The 21,723-nt window shown below is 51.4% G+C and overlaps 1 protein-coding gene across 3 annotated transcripts in view; it reads left to right on the top strand.

The window, feature by feature from the left end:
• The window catches only part of SYNDIG1 (synapse differentiation inducing 1), a 108,201-nt gene that overhangs the window by 63,787 nt on the left and 22,691 nt on the right, over positions 1-21,723 (top strand). For all 3 annotated transcript variants that reach the window (XM_081560435.1, XM_081560434.1, XM_081560437.1), the window contains exon 3: positions 8,124-8,261. In XM_081560435.1, the coding sequence (XP_081416561.1) occupies positions 8,124-8,261 (138 nt within the window). The remainder of the gene's footprint in view (positions 1-8,123; positions 8,262-21,723) is intronic.

Here is a 21,723-nt window from a genome sequence, read left to right on the forward strand (position 1 = left end):
GTGTCCAACTCTTTGCAACCCCATGGACTGCAGCCCACCAGGCTTCCCTGTTCTTCATCATCTCCCAGAGTATGCTCAAACTCATGTCCATTGAGTCGGTGATGCCATCCAACCATCTCGTCCTCTGTCATCCCCTTCTCCTCCTGCCTTCAGTCTTTCCCAGCATCAGGATCTGGGGAAGCATACATATGTCCCCTCCCTCTTGAACCTCCGTCTGGTAACTGATGACTTTGAACAGCCTAGCCAGTGCCTTGATATACGGTCATAGGTTTACTGTGATGGGTCTTGCATAGAGGCATCCCTTGGTTTAGAAAATACTCTCATTTTACAAACTAGGGAGCCCACCTGTGCCACAGGCACATGCAGACATGTAGGGCGGTGGCCACACTCCATGGCAAAAGGTTGAGGGACACCAGGTAGGCAGGCCCTGGGGTCTCTGCTCCTAGTGGCTTTCTTGTTGCTGCAGAAGTGGGGCATGGAGCTCTGAGAACCTCACCCTGCACAGGGGCTGGCGTCCTTGGCCAGTCCCTGATGCTACAAGAGGATGAAGGAGGCATTGAACAGGCAAGAGGTCCACAGTCAGCCTGCTCCAGAGCACGACAACCATGGCCCCCACTCCAGCCAGAGAGGCTTCTGGAGCCTGGGCAGGTGGGAGGCCCAGGAGGGAGGGGGTGGCTGGGCTCTCAGAGAAAGGCCCTGTTGTTCTCACTGGCCCCTCCCGAGGCACAAGTAACTCCTGTACTTCCTTGGGGTGCAGATCCTCTGTGGTGGGTGGGCAGATGGATGAGGATGGCTGGATGGATGCTGTGTCCCCATAGTTCGTTCCCAGGAGGTGTGCGCCCCACCTCTCTGGGCAGACAGATGGGTGAGGATGGCTGAATGGATGCTGTGTCCCCATAGCTCATTCCCAGGAGGTGAACACTCCACTAGGGCCCCCGCTCCCCACCCACCCTCCTCACCTTCAGTCGAGGACAACATCATCCTCACAGGCCCAGGTGACCTGTCCGCCACCAGGTTCACCTGGGAGCCCTTTGTCACTGGCCCCGGTAGGGGTGGACATGCAGCCACCCGTTGGTTCGGTGACCCAGCTTTGTTCCAGGAGCCGCCTTGGGCTTCGCACGTCTCTGAGCTCCTGAGAGAGCAGGTGTGTGACACCGACACTACTAAGTGGCTTCTCTGCAGAAACACAAAAAGGACAAACTTGATGAAATGCCAAATCGCAGTGTAAAATGAATTATTCATGTGTCATAAAAAGAGTGAATTCGATACTTTTTTCATTTCCCCCCATAACTCTCAGTGTTTCCATTAAAGCATAATGAAAAAAGAAGGAAAAGTGAATGCAATGCTTAATCCCCAAAAGAAAGAATTCAATTTAAAATATAATTTTTTTCCTTCTAAAATGGCACGTGTGAGGGAAATTTTGACTTTTTATGTCTGAAATAATTTCAGACAGAAGAATTGCAAGAGTGGTGCAAAGAATCCCTGTGTGCTTGTCACCTGGTTTCTTTTGGTCTTAACCATTTAGCGTTGGGTGCATTACCATTCTCTCAATGTGCATATGTTTTCCTGAGCTCTTTGCAAGAAAGTGTCAGACAAGATGTCCTTTTACCCCTAAATGGGCCAGGTGTATTTTCTAAAAACAAGTGCAATTATAAAAGTCAGGAAATTAAAATCATTCCAGTACTGTCATCTCATCTATAGATCTTATGTACATTTTTCCAGTTCTTTCAATATTGTCCTCATAGCAAAAGGGAAAAAAATTAGACCCAGTTCAGGACCCAATCTTGCATTTTCTTGCTCTCCTCTTTTTGTTGTTTTTGTTGTTTAGTCGCTAAGTCGTGTCGGGCTCTGCAACACCATGGACTGGCTCCTCTGTCCATGAGATTCTCCAGGCAAGAATACTGGAGTGGGTTGCCGTTCCCTTCTCCAGGGCATCTTCCCATCCCAGGGATCCAACCCACATCTCCTCCTTGGAAGGCAGGTTCTTTACCACTGAACCACCAGGGAAGCCCTGAGGCTGTTCTCTGATCATAGTCCTCTATAATCTGGAACCTTTCTTCTGCCATCACCTTCATGTTCTTGACATGTTTCGAGAGTCCAGGTCGGTTGTTTTACAGGGGAGCCCTCCTTCTGGGTCATCTGGTGATTCCTACTGGTTGAATTCAGGGGATGGTGCTGTGGGCAGGGCCCCCACGAGGAGATACCTGCCTCCACGTGTCCTGTCACCAGCGTGGCATGTCTGTGGGACACCTGAGAAGCGGTGATTCTATCCCCTTTTGCAAGTGGCATTTGCCAGGTGTCTCCCAGCCAAGCAGCATTTCTCTGGAATTAATAAGCATCTTGCGGGGAGGTGCTGTGTGAGAATGGAGCACCCCACTTAGCACTAGTTGTTCACTTACTGGTTTTAACATTCTTTACAAGCTCCTAACCTCATGGCGCCTTCTGTATTCATTAGCTGGGCATTCATCCGTGGGGTAGAGTTTTCCCTTCCCCCATATTTATTTGTTTGCACATTTATTGCTTCATACAGGCTGGACCTTTGATTGTTACTTTATGGGTTCCTGTCCATCCTTACAGTATTCATGTTGTGTTTATTCTCACTTTGTTACAGGTTAGACAGGCGCCCCTTCTGGTTGGCTCTGTGTCCTTTTGACACAATTAATCATTTCTTACCCATTTTATCATCATTTCCTGTGCAGCGAGCTGTCCCAGGTCTGTTTTGGATTTGGCAGCGCTGACCCTGAAATCGGTCGTTTCTTCAAAGTGCCCTGGTTCCACATATTGGAGAACCGTGTTTAGAAACTGTTGTCTAGGCACGGGGTCTGCTCATTACCGGGAGTGGGTGTGTTGTCCCAGGCCTTCTCCGCAGACTGAGCTGGAAGAAACATGTAGCACATACATACATAAACACATCTGTGTAACCATGTGTGTACACTGTCCATGTGTACATGGACATACTTATTTTTTTAATCTATTTATAGATAGATGGAAACTAACATCCTCAATCTAATCCAGTCTGCTCACATCAGTATCACACACTCTTTTTTCAGCCGCTCTTTATCCCATGGGGTGAACGCCTCACTGTTTATGTAACCACTGTCCTTCAAATGAGCGTTTAGGTCATTCCCAATATTTTGCAATTACATACAAGGCTGCAATGAATAACCTTGAGCATATGTATTTTTCTACTATCAAAGGTGAATCTTCAGGATAAATAACCTAGAAGTGAGATTATTGGGCCAAAATTCAGCACGTATTTAATTGTGCTGCACACTGACAGATCTGCTTCCTAAGGTGGCACCAATTTGCATCCAGCCAGCCTGTGTCCCCACAGCCTAACAGACAGGATGGCTGGTTTAGGTAGAACATGGTATCTTCATGTGGTTTTGCTTCTCCTTTCTTCAAATGAGGATGGACATCATTCCACTTGGATGAGACAAGACCATCAGAGCACCCAGGCCAGAAATTTCAGACCCTGAACTGACCCTGTACTCATGTGACTCTGAGAGTCAAGTCCTAGTTCAAACCAATCCCAACCCATGGTGCCAAAGATACTTTGGACTTTCCACCTGCAAAGAGCAGGGAACCCAGTGTGTAACATGTTATATCCCTCTGACAGGTGTAACATAAAGGGGAAGAAGAAGATCTAAAGGGATGACCATTGCTTTATGCAATTACATGAAGCTCTTATATGCAGAAAGTCACACACGAAGAAAAGCACACTGGAAGGGAAGCTATGACAAACCTAGAGAGCATAATGATTTTTACTTACAAAAGTTATATTTACACATCTAGTAGGTAAAGCAAGTTACACCCATTTCAAAATACATATTTAAACACACATCTGAGTACCTTTCAAAAGGCAAGAAGTTGTTAAGAGAACTTCAGTTTATATAAACAAAGCTAACTGAGGAGAATTTACGTTTGCACTTGACATGGTATTTAAACCAAACCAAAGGGCTAAAACTGAGTATTTAGACAAAGAATGCAGTTCACTAGTCACTAGGCAAAGAAAATGGCCCATAGCAGATGGCACACAGAATGTCCTCCAAAGAGATACCACTTTGCCAACAAACATCCGTCTAGTCAGAGCTATGGTTTTTCCACTAGTCATGTATGGATCTGAGAGTCGGATCATAAAGAAGGCTGAGTGCTGAAGAATTGATGCTTTTGAACTGTGGGGCTGGAGAAAACTCTTGAGAGTCCCTTGGACTGCAAGGAGATCAAACTGGTCAATTCTAAAGGAAATTAGTCCTAAATATTCATTGGAAGGACTGATGCTGAAGCTGAAACTCCAATACTTTGGCCACCTGATGTGAAGAACTGACTCAATGGAAAAGACCCTAATGCTGGGAAAGATTGAAGGCAGGAGAAAGGGGACAACAGAGGATGAGGTGGTCGGATGGCATCACCAACTCAATGGACATGAGTTTGAGCACACTCCAGGAGATGGTGAAGGATAGAGAAATCTAGCATGCTGCAGTCCATGGGGTCACAAAGAGTCAGACATGACTGAGTGACTGAATAACAACAACAACAATAGACTCAGGGGGGCAGTGGTGCCATGCTGGTCAGTGTAGACATGGGCACCGCGGGCGGTCTTAACCCTCCGTGGCCTGGTGGGTCAAACCTGCATCTCAAGGAGCTCCAGTATTGTGCTGAGTTCTGATCTGCTCCACTGGCTGCTCCTTGGGCCCCCTGATGCAGTGTCTCCAAGTGGACCATATCCTATGTGCTCCATGTGAGAATGAAGGACGGGGGAGCCCCACCTGTCAGCATGTCCGCTCCTTTGTAAGTTTCATCGCCAATAACCTTGCTTCTTGTAGGAAAAACTAGAAATGCAAAAAGAAAGAAAAAAATCACTGATGTGCCCCCGTCACCTGTAAGCAGCTTAATTTCTGACATTTTGGAGGAAATATGACTTGTTCCACGCTCTACCTCTTTCTTTCCCTCGGTTACTACAGCATCTTTCCAGGGCAGTGAATAAGCATCTACAACACCATTTTCCATGACCGTGTAGAAGTCCACATAGAGTCCTCTGTGATTTTGCCATTTTGAAGCAGTGCTGTCGGGAGCACCATGCAGGCTTCACGGAATTCCCAATTCCCAGTGTCTCCTGGTCTCTGCCTCCCAACCCAGGCCATGCAGAGACACTCCCCCCAGCAGAGATGCTCCCCGCAGAAGAGATGCTCCCCCCAGCAGAGATGTTTCCCCCCAGCAGAGAAGGCCAGGGGATGAGGGGGCAGTAGGGGCGCAGGGAGTTAGTGTGGGAGTGAGGCCTTGAAAGAGATGAGTGACAAGAGGTGCAGCCCCCTGCACCCTTGCACCCTCCTGGCTATGCTCACAGGACTGATATGTGTCCAGCCGGGCTCTGTGATTATCCTATGAAATCTTCCCAAGGAAGAAACCTCAGGGGCGGAGAACCAGCTCTCTGCATGGAGGTCACGGCTGAAGGCGGACTGCCTGGCCACGGGGAGGGGGTCCAGACCTGCTCTGCCCACTTGAAGCATCTGTTCCTCCAACCATATGGATGGTGAATGCCTTTGGATGCTTGCATCCTACCTTGCAGATATTCTAATCTAATGACCCATGAAGAGGATTTTCAGAAACAGTTGCTCTGTGTGGCTCGTGCCTTGGTGATGGCAGTTGTGTGTTTTCTCTTCTTGGTTTGTTGGTGTCCCTGTCACCCCCCAGACCCTCTCCCTGATCTGATGGCACAATGCCCAGGACCAATTGTATCTACAGCACTGCTGCTGATGGGAGGGAGAATGTACAGAGAGCTGGGCTGTTTTTGTCTGCCCTGTAATTTATCTGAGTTTTTAAAAATCAATTTTAATCAAAATTGACTAGCTATTTTGATGCCATGTAGCCACAGCTTTGTAGTTTACAGAAGTGGCTCCCTTATACTCTAAATAAAACTCTGTGAAGATTTTGAGGGGTGAACCTTTACATGGTTGTGTCATCAGAAGCTATTTCCAGAGAAGGGAGTCGAGGCCCGGGCGTCTCTGCGAGGTCTGTGGTCACAGCTCGCACTCCACTGCTCTTCGACTGGAGGACTTCCCACTGACCCCTCTGGCCACTGGCCTCCCCGTCACCACCATGAAACTGAGCAGTCAAGAAGTGGTCATCAGAATCCCAGGGCAAAAGGGCGTGGAGAAGACACCCCAGCTTCAGATAAGAAGGCACTGAGGCCAGTAGGGTTGGCAGATGACCAGACACTAGTATTCAGACAGTGGGGAGCACAGAGGTCTAGGGTGACCTGGCTGGCTGGCCAGTTCTGTGGTTTGGGGACATTGTAACCTCCCAGAGGCCAGGGTGTCCTTTGCCAAATAGAAATAACAGGAAAAATAGCCATAGCCGCTATTTCTAGAGCTGCTGTGAGAATCCAGCTAGCCCACATATTTAAACTCTTGGTAAACTAAAACAAAACAAAAAACCGCCACTGAAGCCCGAAGCCTGAACAATCAGAGATGTCACACAGGCACCAGGATTCCCACCTGCATAGACTGACCATCACGTGACATGCATCCTCTCTGGATCTGTCCTTCAGCCCCATCCTCTGTGTCTCTCCCAGGCCCTCAGGTCCTGCCCTGACTGTGGGGTCCCTTCCCCAGACCCCATGCAGAGGGCCATCGAGGGCAGCGTGGCAGTTCCAGCACAGTGCTGAGGTTCCTGGATACGCTACCTGGCCTCCCCGTCCTGGATCGAGGGTTCTGGCCTCCCTGCAGCAGGGCATATGTGCATCTGCCCACAGCCCACACTCCCAGGCCCCGCCGTGTGAGATGTCTCCCTGGGGCCACGGGTTGCACCTCTGCAGGAGTGAGGATGGGTGTCCCCCCTTCCCTTTATTCTTTGGGAGGCGATGCAACAGAGGAAAGACAGGAGCTCTGCAAACCTCACCCAGCAGAGGGGAAAGGGAGGGGTGCTGGGGACCCGAGGAGGGTGTGTGTGTGTGTGTCTGGATGTGTGTTTGGGTGTGTTTGTGTATGTGTGCATGTGTCTGTGTGTATCTGTATGTGTCTGTGTGTGTTTGTGTGTCTGTAACCGTGCGTATGTGTTCGTGTGTGCGTGCATGTATCTGTATGTGTATTTGCATGTGCATGTGTCTGTGTGTATCTGTATGTGTCTGTGTGTGTGTGTCACACATGTGTCTGTGTCTACGTGTGTGTGTAACTGTGTGTCTCTGTGTCTCTGTGTGTTCAAATGTGTGTTTGTGTGTGTGCATGTGTCTGTGTGTATCTATATGTGTCTATGTGTGTAACTGTGTGTGTTTGTGTGTGTGTACATGTGTCTATGTGTATCTGCATGTGTCTCTGTGTGTAACTGTGTGTGTTTGTGTGTGTGTACATGTGTCTGTTTGTATGTTTGTGGGTCTGTGTGTGTAACTGTGTGCATGTGTTTGGATGTATGTTTGCTTGTGTCTGTATATCTATGTGTCTGTGTGTGTTTGTGTTTGTGTCTATGTGTGTGTTTGTGTGTATGTGTTTGTATGTGCACGTGTGTCTGTATGCGTGGAGGGCAGCTGGGTGCTGTGTGGACAGTGTGTCACCCGCTCCCACCCTGGGGGCCCGGGAGAAGGTCACTCCTTGCCATCGGGGTGAGCCCCTCCCTGTGTGCCTGTTTTCCCCCCAGACAAGACACAAACAGTCCAGCAGGAAGCTTCCTGCACAGGCGCAGTGGAGGCTCCAATTGGCAGCTTTATGTGCGTTTGATTAACCAAACAGGAGACACACTGGGGCTCAAGACCAGGCCCACGACGTCCTTATTTAGGTCACAGTCTAAGGAAAGAAGGGATTCAAGGCAGTGTCCCGACCCCAACACCAGTCCTGCCTCGTCCTGAAACCAGGTTGACGTCTTAGAACAAGGAGTGGACTCCACACACTGCCTGCATGCTCCCCCAGCCCCGTTCTCCAGTGGACACCCTGATGTCTGCACCCCATCCCAGAGGTCCACTGGGCTGTAGGTTTAATCTCCCTGGAACAGCCCAGAGCCCATCCTTGGAGTCTTTCTCTTCCTGTGGGGGATGCACATTTGCCGGGCAGGCTTGCCAGGCCTGACCCCTGCGTCAGTGATGGTGGGAGACCCCCGCTGACCCTCGCCCTCCCATCTGTCTCTCCTGGCAGAGTGACTACTCCAGCGACACGGAGAGCGAGGACAACTTCCTTGTGATGCCCCCGCGGGACCACCTGGGCCTCAGCGTCTTCTCCATGCTCTGCTGCTTCTGGCCGCTGGGCATCGCCGCCTTCTACCTGTCCCACGAGGTAAGGCCTCCTGTCGGCCACACGCACGCGACCGGTGCGCCCAGGCCAGCAAGGACAGGGTGGGGGTGCTGCAGGGGGAAACCTGGTCTCGGGGGCCCAGCCTCACCCCAGCAGACCTGGGCGCATCCTCAGGGGGCAGCTGTGGGGAAAGCAGCAGGTTGGGATCCAGGCCTCTGAGCGGACACTCGTGGGGCACCAGCAGGATGGACCCTGTGTTGGGAGAGTCCGTGGGGATTGCTGGAACAGAGGCAAAGTGGGTTCTGTTTTCTTTGTGAAAGGCTCACACATAAAATAGGGTCGCGTGACATGGCGCCTCTGCACTCATCCCAAATGGCCTGTCTTGGCCAGTAACTGGGCCCTCTGTCCAGTGGCAAGGCTCTAAGAGAGTCGGTTCCTGGCCCTTTTTCATGGCAAACCTTCTCCTTGTGCCTTCATAGAGCCCAGGTTTTAAATACTTCCTCTCTGTTCCTGTCACTCAGAAATTATCTACGTTCCCATTCTTATTAATCAAAGGAAGACATGTACTTGTCAATTAAAGAGGGAGTTTCAGCCTCACCCATTATCCCCACCAGATGGGGAGAAATGCAGCCTCTTCTGTTGCTCCAGAGCCCACAGCGTCCTCAGGGCACCTGGGGCTCCCTCTCCAGTGTCCGGGACTCTGGGGCTGTCCAGCCAGGCCTTGTGCTGGAAACGTTCATTCCTCTTGCTTTGGGAAGGACCCTGGCCTCTCACTGCTTCTTGCCATTGTCTGTCCTGATTCAGTGTGTTGGGTGAGAGTCCCTATGTGTGCTCCTGTGTCCCCTGCCCCGCTTTCCTGATCCTACAAAGAGTGAGGAGGGAGGGGAGAATCCACTAGTGGCCCCCGAGGGCAGCCCCTCTTTGCAAGGAAACCAAGAGACCCCAGAGGCCCTTCCAGGGGGGTGTGGCACGGCTGCTGCTCTGAGATCTTGGTCCCAGAGGATGGACGGGTGTGGGGAGGGGTGATGGAGCCATCCTACTTGGCCAGAGTTGTGCCCAGTGGTTGTTCCACATCCAGCTTTGGCCTGAAGGGTCTGTCTGCGCGTCTCTTTGGTGAGTTGGTTCTACACACGCCAAAAGCCCCTACTCTGGGGTGCACAAATCCAGGTTGTAGAACTAGACTCCAGGCCAACTAGACTCTAGGGGTGGTGAGTGGAGTGAGGCTCGGAGCTCCTGGACCCAAGCAGTGGCCATGGGTGCTGCGTACACCCTGGATTGGGATGCACAGTGGGACCTGGACAAAGGCACGTGGGCAGATGGGGCCCCCAGAAGACCTCAGGCTCAGAGCCCACTGCTCAGTGTCAGTAGCACCCTGATCCTGTGTTCCCCCGATGCAAACAGGCAAGAGGGTTCCACCAGGTGAAGGAAGGTCCGGGAGGGTGGTGCTGAGGGAAGCTGGCTGTCCGGGAGCCTGGGTGTACGTCAGCGCCCCCTGCATCCAGTCCTGACACATCCAGAGTTGAAGGGGGGCGACCCACCCCCAGCCTCCTGTCCTGGCCTGCTGACTTACCCCATCTCCCGCAGAGGGTGCTCTCCACACTAGAGCTGTGTTTTAATTGCCAAATTGTAGAACGGGACCAATATTTTTACTCTGCAAGTGGACATTAGTGTCACCTGCCAGCAGGGGCTGAGTAAGCTCTGGGTAAGCAGAGGCGGGGCCCAGGATGGGTCGCCTAGAGACCAGGTCGTTCCTAATCTCGGCTTCTCCCTGACCCTGGGGGAGGCCTGTCTCTGGAGCAGGGCAAGGCAGGCAGAGCATCTTTGTCTGAAAGACGGTAAATATAACAAAAATCCAGCCACAATTGTGGAGACTGGCATTAGATCCTCCTTCTCGGAGAGTAATGTTATCCTTCACACCTTAAGAACCTCCTAGACTTGAGCCTGGCCAGTCAGGATGTTTAATACCTTCGATGGAAAGGATTCTGATCATTTATTAACAGCAAATTAACAGCCGTCTCCGTGGAAGCTGCTGCCCACATTCTTGGAGTGAAGAGCAAGTGTTTGGAGGCCTGTGGAATTGCCTTCACTCTTGGAATAAGAGGAGAGGCTCTGAGATCCCCCGCTCTCAGCCCTTCTTCTCTTTGTGCTGTGAGCGTGGATTGCCCCTTGAGGAACATGGGTCCATGGGAGCTTGTGGCTGAGACCCAGGCACTGCAGGCCCAGGAGGCAGACAGCCCCAGGCACCCAGCGCTCCAGCCCAGCCCTGAGGCCCCCGGGCCTTCTGTCCCTGCCTCTAAAGCCCGACTGCAGACACCGGAAATGGGAATTGTCAGCACACACCTGGGTCCCCAGGTGAAGGGACAGCTGGACGGAGACGTGGGGTCTTTTCTCAAACAGACTTTGTGATTCAAAAAAGGCCTTAGGTATCAGTCAAAGTATCAGTGAGGTGGGCAGCATCTGTACCTGCCGAGTCTTGGTCCAGGTTAAACACCCTACACCTGCCTTCTCGGGCAGTCCTGGCCAACAGCATCTACAGCCTCAGTGGGATAGAAAGTCATGTTGTCTGGCCCCACCGACCTGCTCTATCAGAGCCACCAGGGTGGAACGTGGAGCCTGCATTTGAACAAGCCCTCCCTCGCTCCTGATGCTGCTATAGTCTGAGCTGTTGCACACGCATGTTCTCTCGGGAAGTCCGTGACAGGGCACTGCCCTCACATCACTTGGTGACTATGGGACCAGGGAGGGTGATGGCGTCCCAAGGCCAGACCTGGCTGGCAGCGGGCCTGGCCCAGAGCCACCCCTGAAAGAGGCAGCAAGTTGGAACTGACAATGTGGAGGACTCAGCGTGGAGGCCCAAGTGTAGTATTTGTCCATAACTTCGTTTACTCCAACGCAAATCATTTGATTCAGCCCCCAGTGTAGGCACATTTTATACACCAAAGAGAGAGGAGAGTGTTATGTATAGTTTTGGTGGGTCCGCCAAGGAGCTGATGCTCTGAGTGATGTTGAGGGTGGAGAGGAACCCAAACTTGCTGAGTGATGCTAGGACCTAGTTGATGTGCTCACTTTATCTTATTTAATCTTTTCAGTGAGTCTGAAAGCTGGGAATTTATTATCCCCATTTTATAGATGAAAAAATTGAGTTTCAAGGGACTAAATAATTTCTTGAAATCAGAGATGTAGCAAGTATGGTACATGATGCATATATCAATGTTTCTAACCCTCAAAATCAAATTTCCTGCAATATAACTTTTTTTTAAGACTTTTTTTATTTTATTTTTTGGCCATGAGGCATGTGGGTTACCCAGCCAGGGATGAAACTCACACCCCTGAAGTAGAAGCACAGAGTCTTAACCACTAGACTACCAGGGAAGTCCCCTCCTTCCCCTCCTGCAGTATAACTTTGACTTTTACCTGCAAACAAAAATAGAAGCTTGGTTCTCATGTCTAAATCCACTGTCCCCAGTTGCTTGGAGCATGTTACAGTGAGGAAAAGAACCCTGCTAGAAGGGACTGGGCATTTACCTAGGCACCTTCACCTGCGTGGCAGGTTCAAGCTTGAGACTGGAGCTGGAAGACCCTTCCGTCCCCCAGAGGCCCTGAGTCTGGAGCCAAGGGAAGCCTGAGGGCTCCGTGTGCTGTGTCTGCCTCAGGCATCATCTACGTTTGAGCATCTAACATATCCTGATTTCATTTCATTTCACAAAATGTTTCTTTCCTTTATTAACTGCGCTATTATAACAATAATTAAATGAGAAAAGGGAATTAAGAGCCAGATTCTGAATTTTATGAATAGCATCAGTGCTTAAAAGTATTATTTATATTTCATAAAGAATCTGTAGCTGTTTTCTGCAGAAGACTTGTTGCATCAGCAGAAACAGAAATCTGTATCTCTCTCTTCCCTTAACTACTTATACAGAGATTGTGTTCCTCTTACAACAGAAATATTTTTAATTAGCAAACTGAAGGCTTGATTGAGGAACTTAGATAATCTGTCACTTGAATTCCCATGCCTTCTGGCACCAACTGAAACTCGCCCTAGCTCTTTGGGCGAGTGGTCAAGTGCACTGGGACATACAGAACAAATCCCATCAGAGCCTCATTCAGACTCAGGAAAGTGGCACCGCCATGTGAATAATGGGTGGAAAGCCCCAAGCCTGGCCCTTCAGGGGGCTCTCTGAGTCCTAGCAGCATGTGTGTCTGATGCAAACACCTGTACACCCATTTTCTGTTTGGTCGTTTCCTAAAGATGAACCATGTGGCTTATAAACATGGCGTCTCCTGAGGGTGTCCAGACACAACCAGGAGGAGTTGCCATGACAAAGATCAAGTCAAGCCACCAAATACTCTGGGCATGCGCCCTACTCAGGGCTGTGGGAGCCAACACGAACCCCCCACCTCGGGCCCCCTTCAGGCAGTGCCATCCTCTGAGCTGCCCACCAAGGAGAGGGTTCCATCAGTCATAGACTGAGGGCTCCCCGCTGGAGGAAGCCACAAAGACAGAGGTGATTTGAGGGCCCAGGGAGGGCAGGGCAGGGCCCAAGAGCCCTGAACACACACTGCAGTCTGTCTGTTAACCGAAGGTTTTAAACTAGAGGATAAGGATGGGCAATAAAACAGGTGTCAGAAGGCACCACCCGGAAGCAAAATGCTCTGGAATAGTCAACTCAGAGCAGAAAATCCTTTTACAAGAAAGCGAGCAGATGCATGCATCAGGCACTGTGGGGCCTCTGTGAATTTCTCTTTTGCACCCTGGGGGTTGCTGGAGACAGATGGAGGGAGACAGGGCCCTTCACCTCCCTCCGCCCCCGCGTCGGCCAGGAGCTTGGTTCCAGCAGAGTCTTGAGTGGCAGATGCCGCAGGCGTTTTGAGGAGCTGTCACCTGTCCATCTCTAGCCATTCATCTCACCAGAGGGACCAGCATTTCCATGCTCTCCCAGCTAAACCCTGTCACAAACAAGGACAGGTTTTTGAAATGCTCTTGTTTGTTCAAAGCTGTGTGCTTGGAACAGGTGCATCATGTAAAACTGGACCCTGTGTCCTCCCTGCACTGAGTGCTGTGGTTTATAATCATCCACAGGTCTGGAGATTTTTGTAATGTTTTATGTATGTCACCATGTCCCTTTTTTTGTCCTCAAGTTCGTTATTCCCGAATGTGTTCTGATTTATAGGAAGTTGAGTACCGCCGGTGACTGCACTGGTAAGTTCTAGCAGACTCGGAATTAGCACAAGATCTGGTTTCATATGTGAGAGTTCCAGGTCCTCTAACAGAGCTACCATCTGGTTCAGCAAGGCAACAAAGTATTGGTAACTAAGTACTAAAGCCATGAGCCCTCTGGAGTCACAGAGAAGGACCTGGCAAGACCCCCTTCCAGTCTCAGCAGGTGTGGAGAAGCAGAAGTGACCAGACCACCTGGGAAGGTGGTCTACCAAGGTGCAGAAAGGGTGGGAAGGATTTGGACAGACCAACCTCTTCCCCCCAACCACCAAGGTTATGGTAAAAGGAACTACTGGGGCTGCAAGAGTCCCACCAGGCCCAGGAATGGTGTTGACTTTGCAGAAGTGGAGTGAAAACATGAGCTGAAAGATAGCCTAATGTATCAGACAGATATATTTTAACCTGCATCTCCCTCTCCACCCCTCCCCCTCCACCCCTTTCTCTCTCTTCCTTTCTCCCTCCCTCTCTTCCTCCCTCCTCCCCGAGCTCTCCTCCCCCAGTCGTCCTCGCTATCTCTGTCTCTGTATGTATATTTAATATGCTGATTGTAGCTTCCGAGAGCTGTTTTGCAACTTCTGGATCTAAACAATTCTTTATAAATATTAATGATCTGGTGCAGCCAAGACAAACCAGATTTCTGATCTATTTTTCTTCCTCCGGGATGCATGCTGGAGTTGAGTCACTGATCTCAGCTTGTTTTGGTGGATAAATGAACAAACGCATCATGTCTGTTCTGTTCCCTGGAGTGGGTTCGATGAATTTTTTTTTTCAGTTATAGGATATGTACTGTCTCAGTAATTAGTGTCCTGATTTTGTGCTTATTTGTTCAGAGCAGAGAACCCCGTGTGTTGATTGTCCAAGGGCAGAGCGCATGCATCGCCCGGCAACCTGGAGTGAAAATCACAGCAGGTGTTACATTCTTCCCTCTGGCCTCATGCTCACCTCCAATTACATTGGTGAATGCGTGATCTTTTTGCTCTGGGACGGTGTGTCAAAAGCTCTGAGGACATAGCCTCTAAAAGCAGGGCTGGTCTTTTCTTTCGCCTCTCTTCTGAGGTTGAGGCTCTGCATGGGTCCTGTGACAACTTGAGAAATAAACCGAACAGCTGTGGTCTCAGGAGCTCTCACCTCTGGGCAGTGGCCCGTGACCTCCGTGGCCCGGCTTGTGAAGGCTGAGTCCAGCCTGGCCACATTCAGCCAAGAGGGCCCTGGTCTGTGACAGATGCCAGTCTCAGCACAGGCGTCTCTGGGCCCAGCCACAGGGGCGGCCAGGCCACTGAGCCGTCTCACTGTCCATAGCACAAATGGGCTGGACAGTACCTCCTGTGTCTGGACTCTCGGATACAGTGACGTCAGCAGGACATAGAAATCTGGGGGCCGTTGTGATGACTCACAGCTCACTGAAGTCCGCCGAGTGGACTCTAGTGGGAATCAGGGCCATTGTTGGTACATCTCTGATGCTGTGATGTTGACGTTAGTGGAATTTAGCCTTTCGCACTGAGAGGCCCCTCACTGGGCTGCCTCATCCAGGAGGCCAGCTGTACGTGGATGTTAAAGGTCCTGATGACGTTACACGGGTACCTCGGGCGTAGGAATTGGTGCAGCGAGAGGATGGGACCCCAGCCCCTGACTCAGGGTGGGGGTGGGGGTGCTGCTCTCAGCAGGGCTCCTCTTTTCTTGCTTCCTTGATGAGCTTTGGCATTTCCTGGTGCTTGAGAGTTGCATGAATCCCAGACACAGAGCTTTAGAGGATGCTGAATTTAGAGCTGGAAAATTACCTTGAGCACAGCACGTACTGTGACCTGCAGAGCATGTGTGGAGCGCTCCTGGTTCTTATTTTTCTTTCTCTCTTTTTAGACAGGGAATTCTTCATCCTTAACCTTTAATTGTATTTAAATTACAAATAAATAGGAAGGAGTCCTTGAAACACAACTGCAGCCTGTGTTTACATGGGTCTAAGCTTTTTGCCTCATAGTCATGTCCATACACATACAAGGGCAGGGTCGAAGGAGCCCTGTGTGCCCAGCCCAAGCTGGTCGGGGAAAGCCGTGGGGCCCGCTGTCTTAAAAGTAAAGCAAAGATAAAGAAGCAGTGAGTTCTTAGGTAACGTGATGCAGATGGCTTAGGGGAGGCAAGACGCAGCAAGACGCGTAGGTGGAGAGTGTCCTTTAGAACTGGCCCTGCTCTGGGGGCAGAGAAATGCAGGTGGTGAATGTGGCCCTTGGCCCCTCCCATCCCCCCTCTGGCACAGCTGGGGTTCTCCAGGAAGCTCCACGGTCTGGGGCCACTTGGCCCATCTCAGTCCCAGGTGGATAGTATCAAAGCCCCAGCAACTGCCCTCTTCATGCAAACTGAGTGAGGTGTTCAAAGCCAGCCTGAACCCCAAAGCTTCCCCACTACCCACATTCTGCCCTCACCTCACCCCCTCCTGCCACTCCCTCCAAGACCTCTGCCCCATCCCAGGCCTGCACTGCCCACCACCACCAGACCGGGCCTCTGGTGGTCCCCTTTTGGTCACTAAGAGCCTCAGAAGCTTCCAGGCTGTCCAGGATGGGTTTACGGGCACACAGAGTACTGAGAACAAGGACTTCCCTGGTGGTCCAGTGGCTAAGACTCTGCGCTCCCAATGCAGGGCACCCGGGTTCCATCCCTGGTTCGATCCCACACAACACAGTGAAGACCCAGTGCAGCGAAACAAATAAAAATAAATAGATAAATATTTTAAAAAGGAAGAAAGTGCTGAGAACAGACTGGCAGTACTTTGTGGTCATCCCAGGAATCTAAGCACAGTGAAGTCATGTTAAGCCCATCCTGAGACCCTGCCCCTGGAGCTCAGTTCTCAGATGAGTCTCTGCCTTCATGAGATGACTGCATCATCTTGCCTGGTCCTTAGAGGTATATGAATTGCCTTGCATTGCTCTGGAAATGACAGGCAGCCTTTCAAAACCACAGTGGAGCTTGTAAGCGACGGATGTTTGTCCAGCACCCTCCATGTCCACGTAAGGCTTCCTGGGCCTCTCCCGTTGGGGGCACTGAGAGCGCGTTTGTGCCCGTCACGTCGCACACGGAATGTATGCTGATCCAACTCAGAGAATACACCTGATTGCTCTGGCCCTTAAGCTGGTTTTCAGATAACTGGCAGGTGTCTCACAAGGACCGCTCACTGTGAAAGTCAGTTTATTATGCATGAATTTTGGATCAGGAGAGGGGGTGCCAGAGTTCGGCTGACCCACTGGAGTCTGAAGGAGGCTAGTGCCCCAAGGACGGCAGGTCCCCTCAGGGTGCGTAGCCTCTCTTCCCAAAGCTGTCCTGGGGCTTCCCCGGGGAGGTGGGTGCCCCGGGTGCAGGGAAGCACCGTCTGCAGCCTGGCCTCCCGGAGGCGTGTGTGTCCATCTGCAGTGGCAGGTGCAGGAGCTGGCGGCTTGGTTCCGTGGTCCAAGGGCTGTCTCTGCCTCGGGTCGGCTCCCGTCACCAGTCCAGGAGAAGAGTGTGGAATCTGCTCCCGGGTCTGGATCTGGAGGTGCTCTGGGCGCACTGGACGCCAGAAGAGAATGTTTTCTTTCCTCTGTGGATGGACGCAGCGCTGACCCACGTTCAAGGCTGCAAACAGCACACAGATGCCCAAGCCTCCCTGTCCAACTCCCACCCACTGCGTTCACTGGGCTCTGACTCCTCACACCCTCCAGGTACCAGCCTCGTCCCACTGCTCCCCCCTCAGCCTCTTCGCCCGACTCCTGATCTCATAGTCCCTTTTCTGAGGCCTTTGTTGTCCCAGCTCAGGACCCTGTTTCCAGCGCCTCTCCTCCCGGGGCCCCATGTGCGGATGGGCCCAGGCTGGTCCTCAGCTCACAGGCCTCAGTGACTCTGCAGCCCGCAGAATAGCCAGTATCCCCCACCTGGAGACCAGAGCCCCTTGGGCCCAGACTCAGGTGTCTGCCCCCCAGGGCCCCACAACCCACCCCCACAGCATTACCAGGCCCCAGCACCTTCCAGGAGGCCTCTCTTGGCCCAGAGGACCCCTCAGTGTTCAGAGCTCTGTGCAGGCATGCTGTGACCCTGATACCAAGGGGGACCATCAGGGAAACGTGCTGGGCATTTCTGGCTGTTTTGCTCTGTGGCTCCCACCTCATTGGTGTGGGGACCGGCTCTGAATGCAGGATTCACAGGGAATCAGACCAGACCCGCTCTTTGTCAGCATCCTAAGAAATATAGTCCAGGAAGAGAGGACTGTAACTCAGGAGTTCTGGGCTATAACCAGATGTACCCATGGGTCCCCCTGCTTTGTCCAAGTCTGTCGCATCTGTGCTGACAGCTGCATGACTGCTTGATATCAGTAACAAGGAAATACTGCCCTGTGGATGTTACATCTGTTTATCATCAAGCTGATAAGCACCTGATTGCTTAAATATAGACAAATTCCACTTGCCTCCATTCTTGGCATAAAAGCCTTTCATGAGAAAGGCCAGTTCTTTCTGAAATTTCCCTGTTATAGCATCACCCTGGGACCAGGGAGACCCGGAGTGACTGGGTTCATTTCCCTAGATAGCAACTCTTCTCCAGCAGACAGGAGCTGTCTGGCTCCAGCCAAGAGACTGGGGAGGGCTGCCTTTACTTAGGAGAGAGGACTTAGCCCTTTGGTGCCAGGACAGGATCAGGCGTGCCCTAAACACCCCGCCCATGTAATCGGGAAGACTTCGACCCCCACTGGAGCCCACCTGCTGCCCTTGTCTCCCAGCAGAGAAATGGGACATCCCAGGCACAACGCGGGTGCCCCGTGAGCCATAAAACTGAAGAACAGCCTGGGCGGCAGGACGTAAAAATGCTCTCAGCACAACCTTTGTGAACCTGCAAGATGATTAACTTTATTTCCCAGGAACTTAACAGAATTCAAAAGCCAGGGGAAAGCTTCAAGCAGAATCAGGCTTAGCTATATTTCTAAATTTATCTAAACTCAGAGCTCTTCCCCCTTAGCTCCCAGCATAGAATTATAATGATAGTCTGTTGTCAGAAATCATGGCTGAAGGGTTTCAGCTCACGGTGGGCTGTGGACAGATGGGCGGCTGCCCCCCTGTCCAGTCCAGCTACATCTCCAGGGTGTGGTATTTGTGGTCTGTGGCCTGAACAGGAGTCTAGTAAACACACTCCAGTTGTCTGCCTGGTTGGTATGAAGACGGAAACAGGGGAGCAGGTCCAGGAACAAGGGGCCTGAATGAGAGAGCTCTTCCCCAAGTCACCCGCTCTCCTTGGCTGAAATGAGTTCCTGAGCTGAGAGGATGCCCTGATGGGGACAGTGAGTTCACTGAGACCTTGGGAAACAGCTGGGAAACAGGATGAGAAGGGGCCACTGGCCTTCAGGAAACAGTCAGGCTTCCTCAGTCCTTCTTGGAAGTAGTCCGTGAACAGATAAGACAGACACACAGTTTAAGTCCTCGCTGACAAGCTGCTGTCAAAGAGGAGTCCTGCTTCACCCATTTAAATGCTCGCGATAGAGTTATTTATTACAGGCAGATGAGTGTAGCCCAACGGGCCTGTCGGGGAAAGAAATGAATAGACGGTAATGATACCTCAGGAGAAAAGTCCTAGAAAGCATGGATGCTCAGACACCTCCACTGCAGCAGTACTGCCCCCAATGACTTCTTCTGTCCCCTAGAAGTCAGTGGCTTATTTTCTGAAGGAGTTCTTTCAGTGGCCTCTTTATTGAATTCTTAATGACATTAGTACCTTAAGTGGGTGATGCAGTGTCCTTGTGATATTTTAACATCTGTTTAATCAGCCCTCATGGCTCTGTCCATCATGCTTCCCCACAGTCATGCGACACTCTTTTAAACACCGAGACCCTAACACCAAGGGATGTAGCCCGGGGGGACACTCCCGTGGATGCCGAGCACCGGGAACCCCCTGAGCCCTCTTGTCCTGTTCACGGACCCACGGATCGAGGTCCTCCCCTCCAGGGCCTCCCCTAACAGGCGGCTTTGCCGGGGACACATGAGACTGTCACCTCCACACACCAGTGAGGTAGCACCCACTTTCACCCCCACCTCCTCCTCTCCCCAGAGTCCTGGACATCCTCTTTCAGCTCAGGGAGTGCGGACAGCTGGGTGGTCTTCCCCTCCCCACCCTCCTGCTCCGGCGGGGCGAGGGGGCAGCGGTGCACATGTGTGCGTACATGCTATTAGCTCCAGTCGTGTCTGACTCTTTGTGACCCTATGAACTGTAACCCTCCATGGGATTCTTCAAGCAGGAATACTGGTGTGGGTTGCCGTGCCCTCCTCCAGGGGATCTTCCCGACTCAGGGAGCAAACCTAAGTCCCTGTCGTCTCCTGCATTGAATGGTAGGTTCCTTACCAGTAGTGTCACCTGGCAGGGGCAAGGGTTGGGGGCTGGCTGGTCCTAGATCCCACCAGGGCAGGCAGGCAGGCCAGCGGGGGCATCCATGGGCTTGGGGTGGGGGGGAAATGAGTTCATTGTGATATTCACCAGCTTCCAACTGAAAGTTAGCATTTCTCCCCTTTGTGAAAATGGCCCCCAGCCCCAGGGGAGCCAGAGGGATGGTCCTGATGGAGCCCTGAAGGGGCTCCCAGAGGGGCCAGAAAGGTGGTCCTGCAGCATGGCTGCGGGTCAGAACCGGGACGACAGCACCGAGGGCTCAGCCTGAATGTCCTTTTCTTGCCGGGGTCACCTCTGGCCCACATAGTATGCTCCTTCCAGACATTATTCTGCCAGCCTACAAAGCCCTGAGGAAAGAAAGACATCATCCCATTATCTTCATATTTCGCTCTCATCTTTGAAGCTGGCAGAAGATGCTCTGTATGAAAATGTCCCTTCCCGCCGTGCGTAATGCTAATGTCTTCCACATAATAAAGCTAATGGAATATGTTACACGCTGGAAATAGCTGCAGTGACCTTTCTTCTTTGTGGAAGACACTTTTACTTCTTTCCCTCTCGCTTCTTCCCCTCCTTTGCTTCCACCTCCCCCAACCTCGCCTTTGCATGTCAGCTTTCAGGAGCGTCTTCCAGAAACAACCGCAAAGAGAGTCATCAAATGACATGGAGGAAACACTCCTTTCCTCCAGTTACGGCCTCTGCAAAGTCCCAGATTCTTCCAGGAGGAGGAGCAGACCTTGGGGTGTAGTTGGGGGTACAGGCCACACCTGAGCCCTGGGGCCCTTGTTTGAAGCCCCTGTAAGTTAGAACTGCCAGAGGGTCTAGAGGGAAGCTGTGGTCTTGGGTTTATCACTTTTTCCAGCTTTATTGAGGTATAACTGACAAATAAAACTTCACATTTAAGGTGTATAATGTATCACTTACACTGCAAGAGTGGAAAAGTGTGTGTTTAGAGCAGGCATCTGACTTGTTGGAACTCTCAGCTGAACTTGACCATTCCTGGTAGCTGGGAAGGGCCTGGACTGGTCGGGCCCCTCTGAGCCAGCACCCCGTGCCCCCCAGGTTCCATGGTCCCTCGTCAGGGTTCAGGCTGTCCTCTCAGTGCAGCTGTCATTAAGTGAACGGAAGGTGGCAGGTCCCTGCATGCACGCCATTCATCCTCCTCGGCTTCTAGGAGGTGATGAGAGAAGCAAGATAGAGGTCAGCCGGTTTGTACCTGACCCAAAGGTGGGACCCAGCCAAAGGAATTGTCTGAAAGGGGTGGGCAACAGGGAAGAGCAAAATTCAGACTAGTCTGTTGTTTCTGATTCCCCAGCCAGAAAGGCACTTTCCTCCGAAAGATTTTGCTTGTTTCTTACGATGGAGAATGGAGAAGAGGATGGCAAGACTACTGAAAAAGAGTGCTTCCAAAAGGGGCAGACACACCAACGAAAGGAAAAGCAGAGGGACGTCCCTGGCCGTCCAGTGGTTAAGACTTTGCCTTCCAATGCAGGGGGTGCAGGTCTGATCCCTGGTTGGGGAGCTAAGATCCCACATGCCTTGGGGCCAAAAAACCAAAACAAAAAACAGAAGCAATATTGTAACAAATTCAATAGAAGAAATAAAGCGAAATTTAAAAAAAAAAAAAAAAAGAAGGAACAGAGAGAAAGTCTGTGGGCCCAATGCAGCTCTCCCCTCCCTCCTCTATCTGCCCTTCCTGTGCTCATGTCCACCAACAGTCTCACAGGAACTGGCCTTTACATGGCATAAATGGGGTCATACATGCGCATACACACACATGCAGTTTAAGGACCTTACCCATACATTGTGCTTGCAAGGTTTGTAAAGTCGGAGAGATATCATATTGTCACTGTGTAATAGTCTAGCCCTTGTCATTGTGTTGTTGTTTAGCCGTGTCCAACT

The sequence above is a fragment of the Giraffa tippelskirchi genome, chromosome 13 (genome assembly GCF_054371585.1).
Source record: "Giraffa tippelskirchi isolate mGirTip1 chromosome 13, T2T-mGirTip1v1.2.pri, whole genome shotgun sequence".
Taxonomy (NCBI): Eukaryota; Metazoa; Chordata; class Mammalia; order Artiodactyla; family Giraffidae; genus Giraffa; species Giraffa tippelskirchi.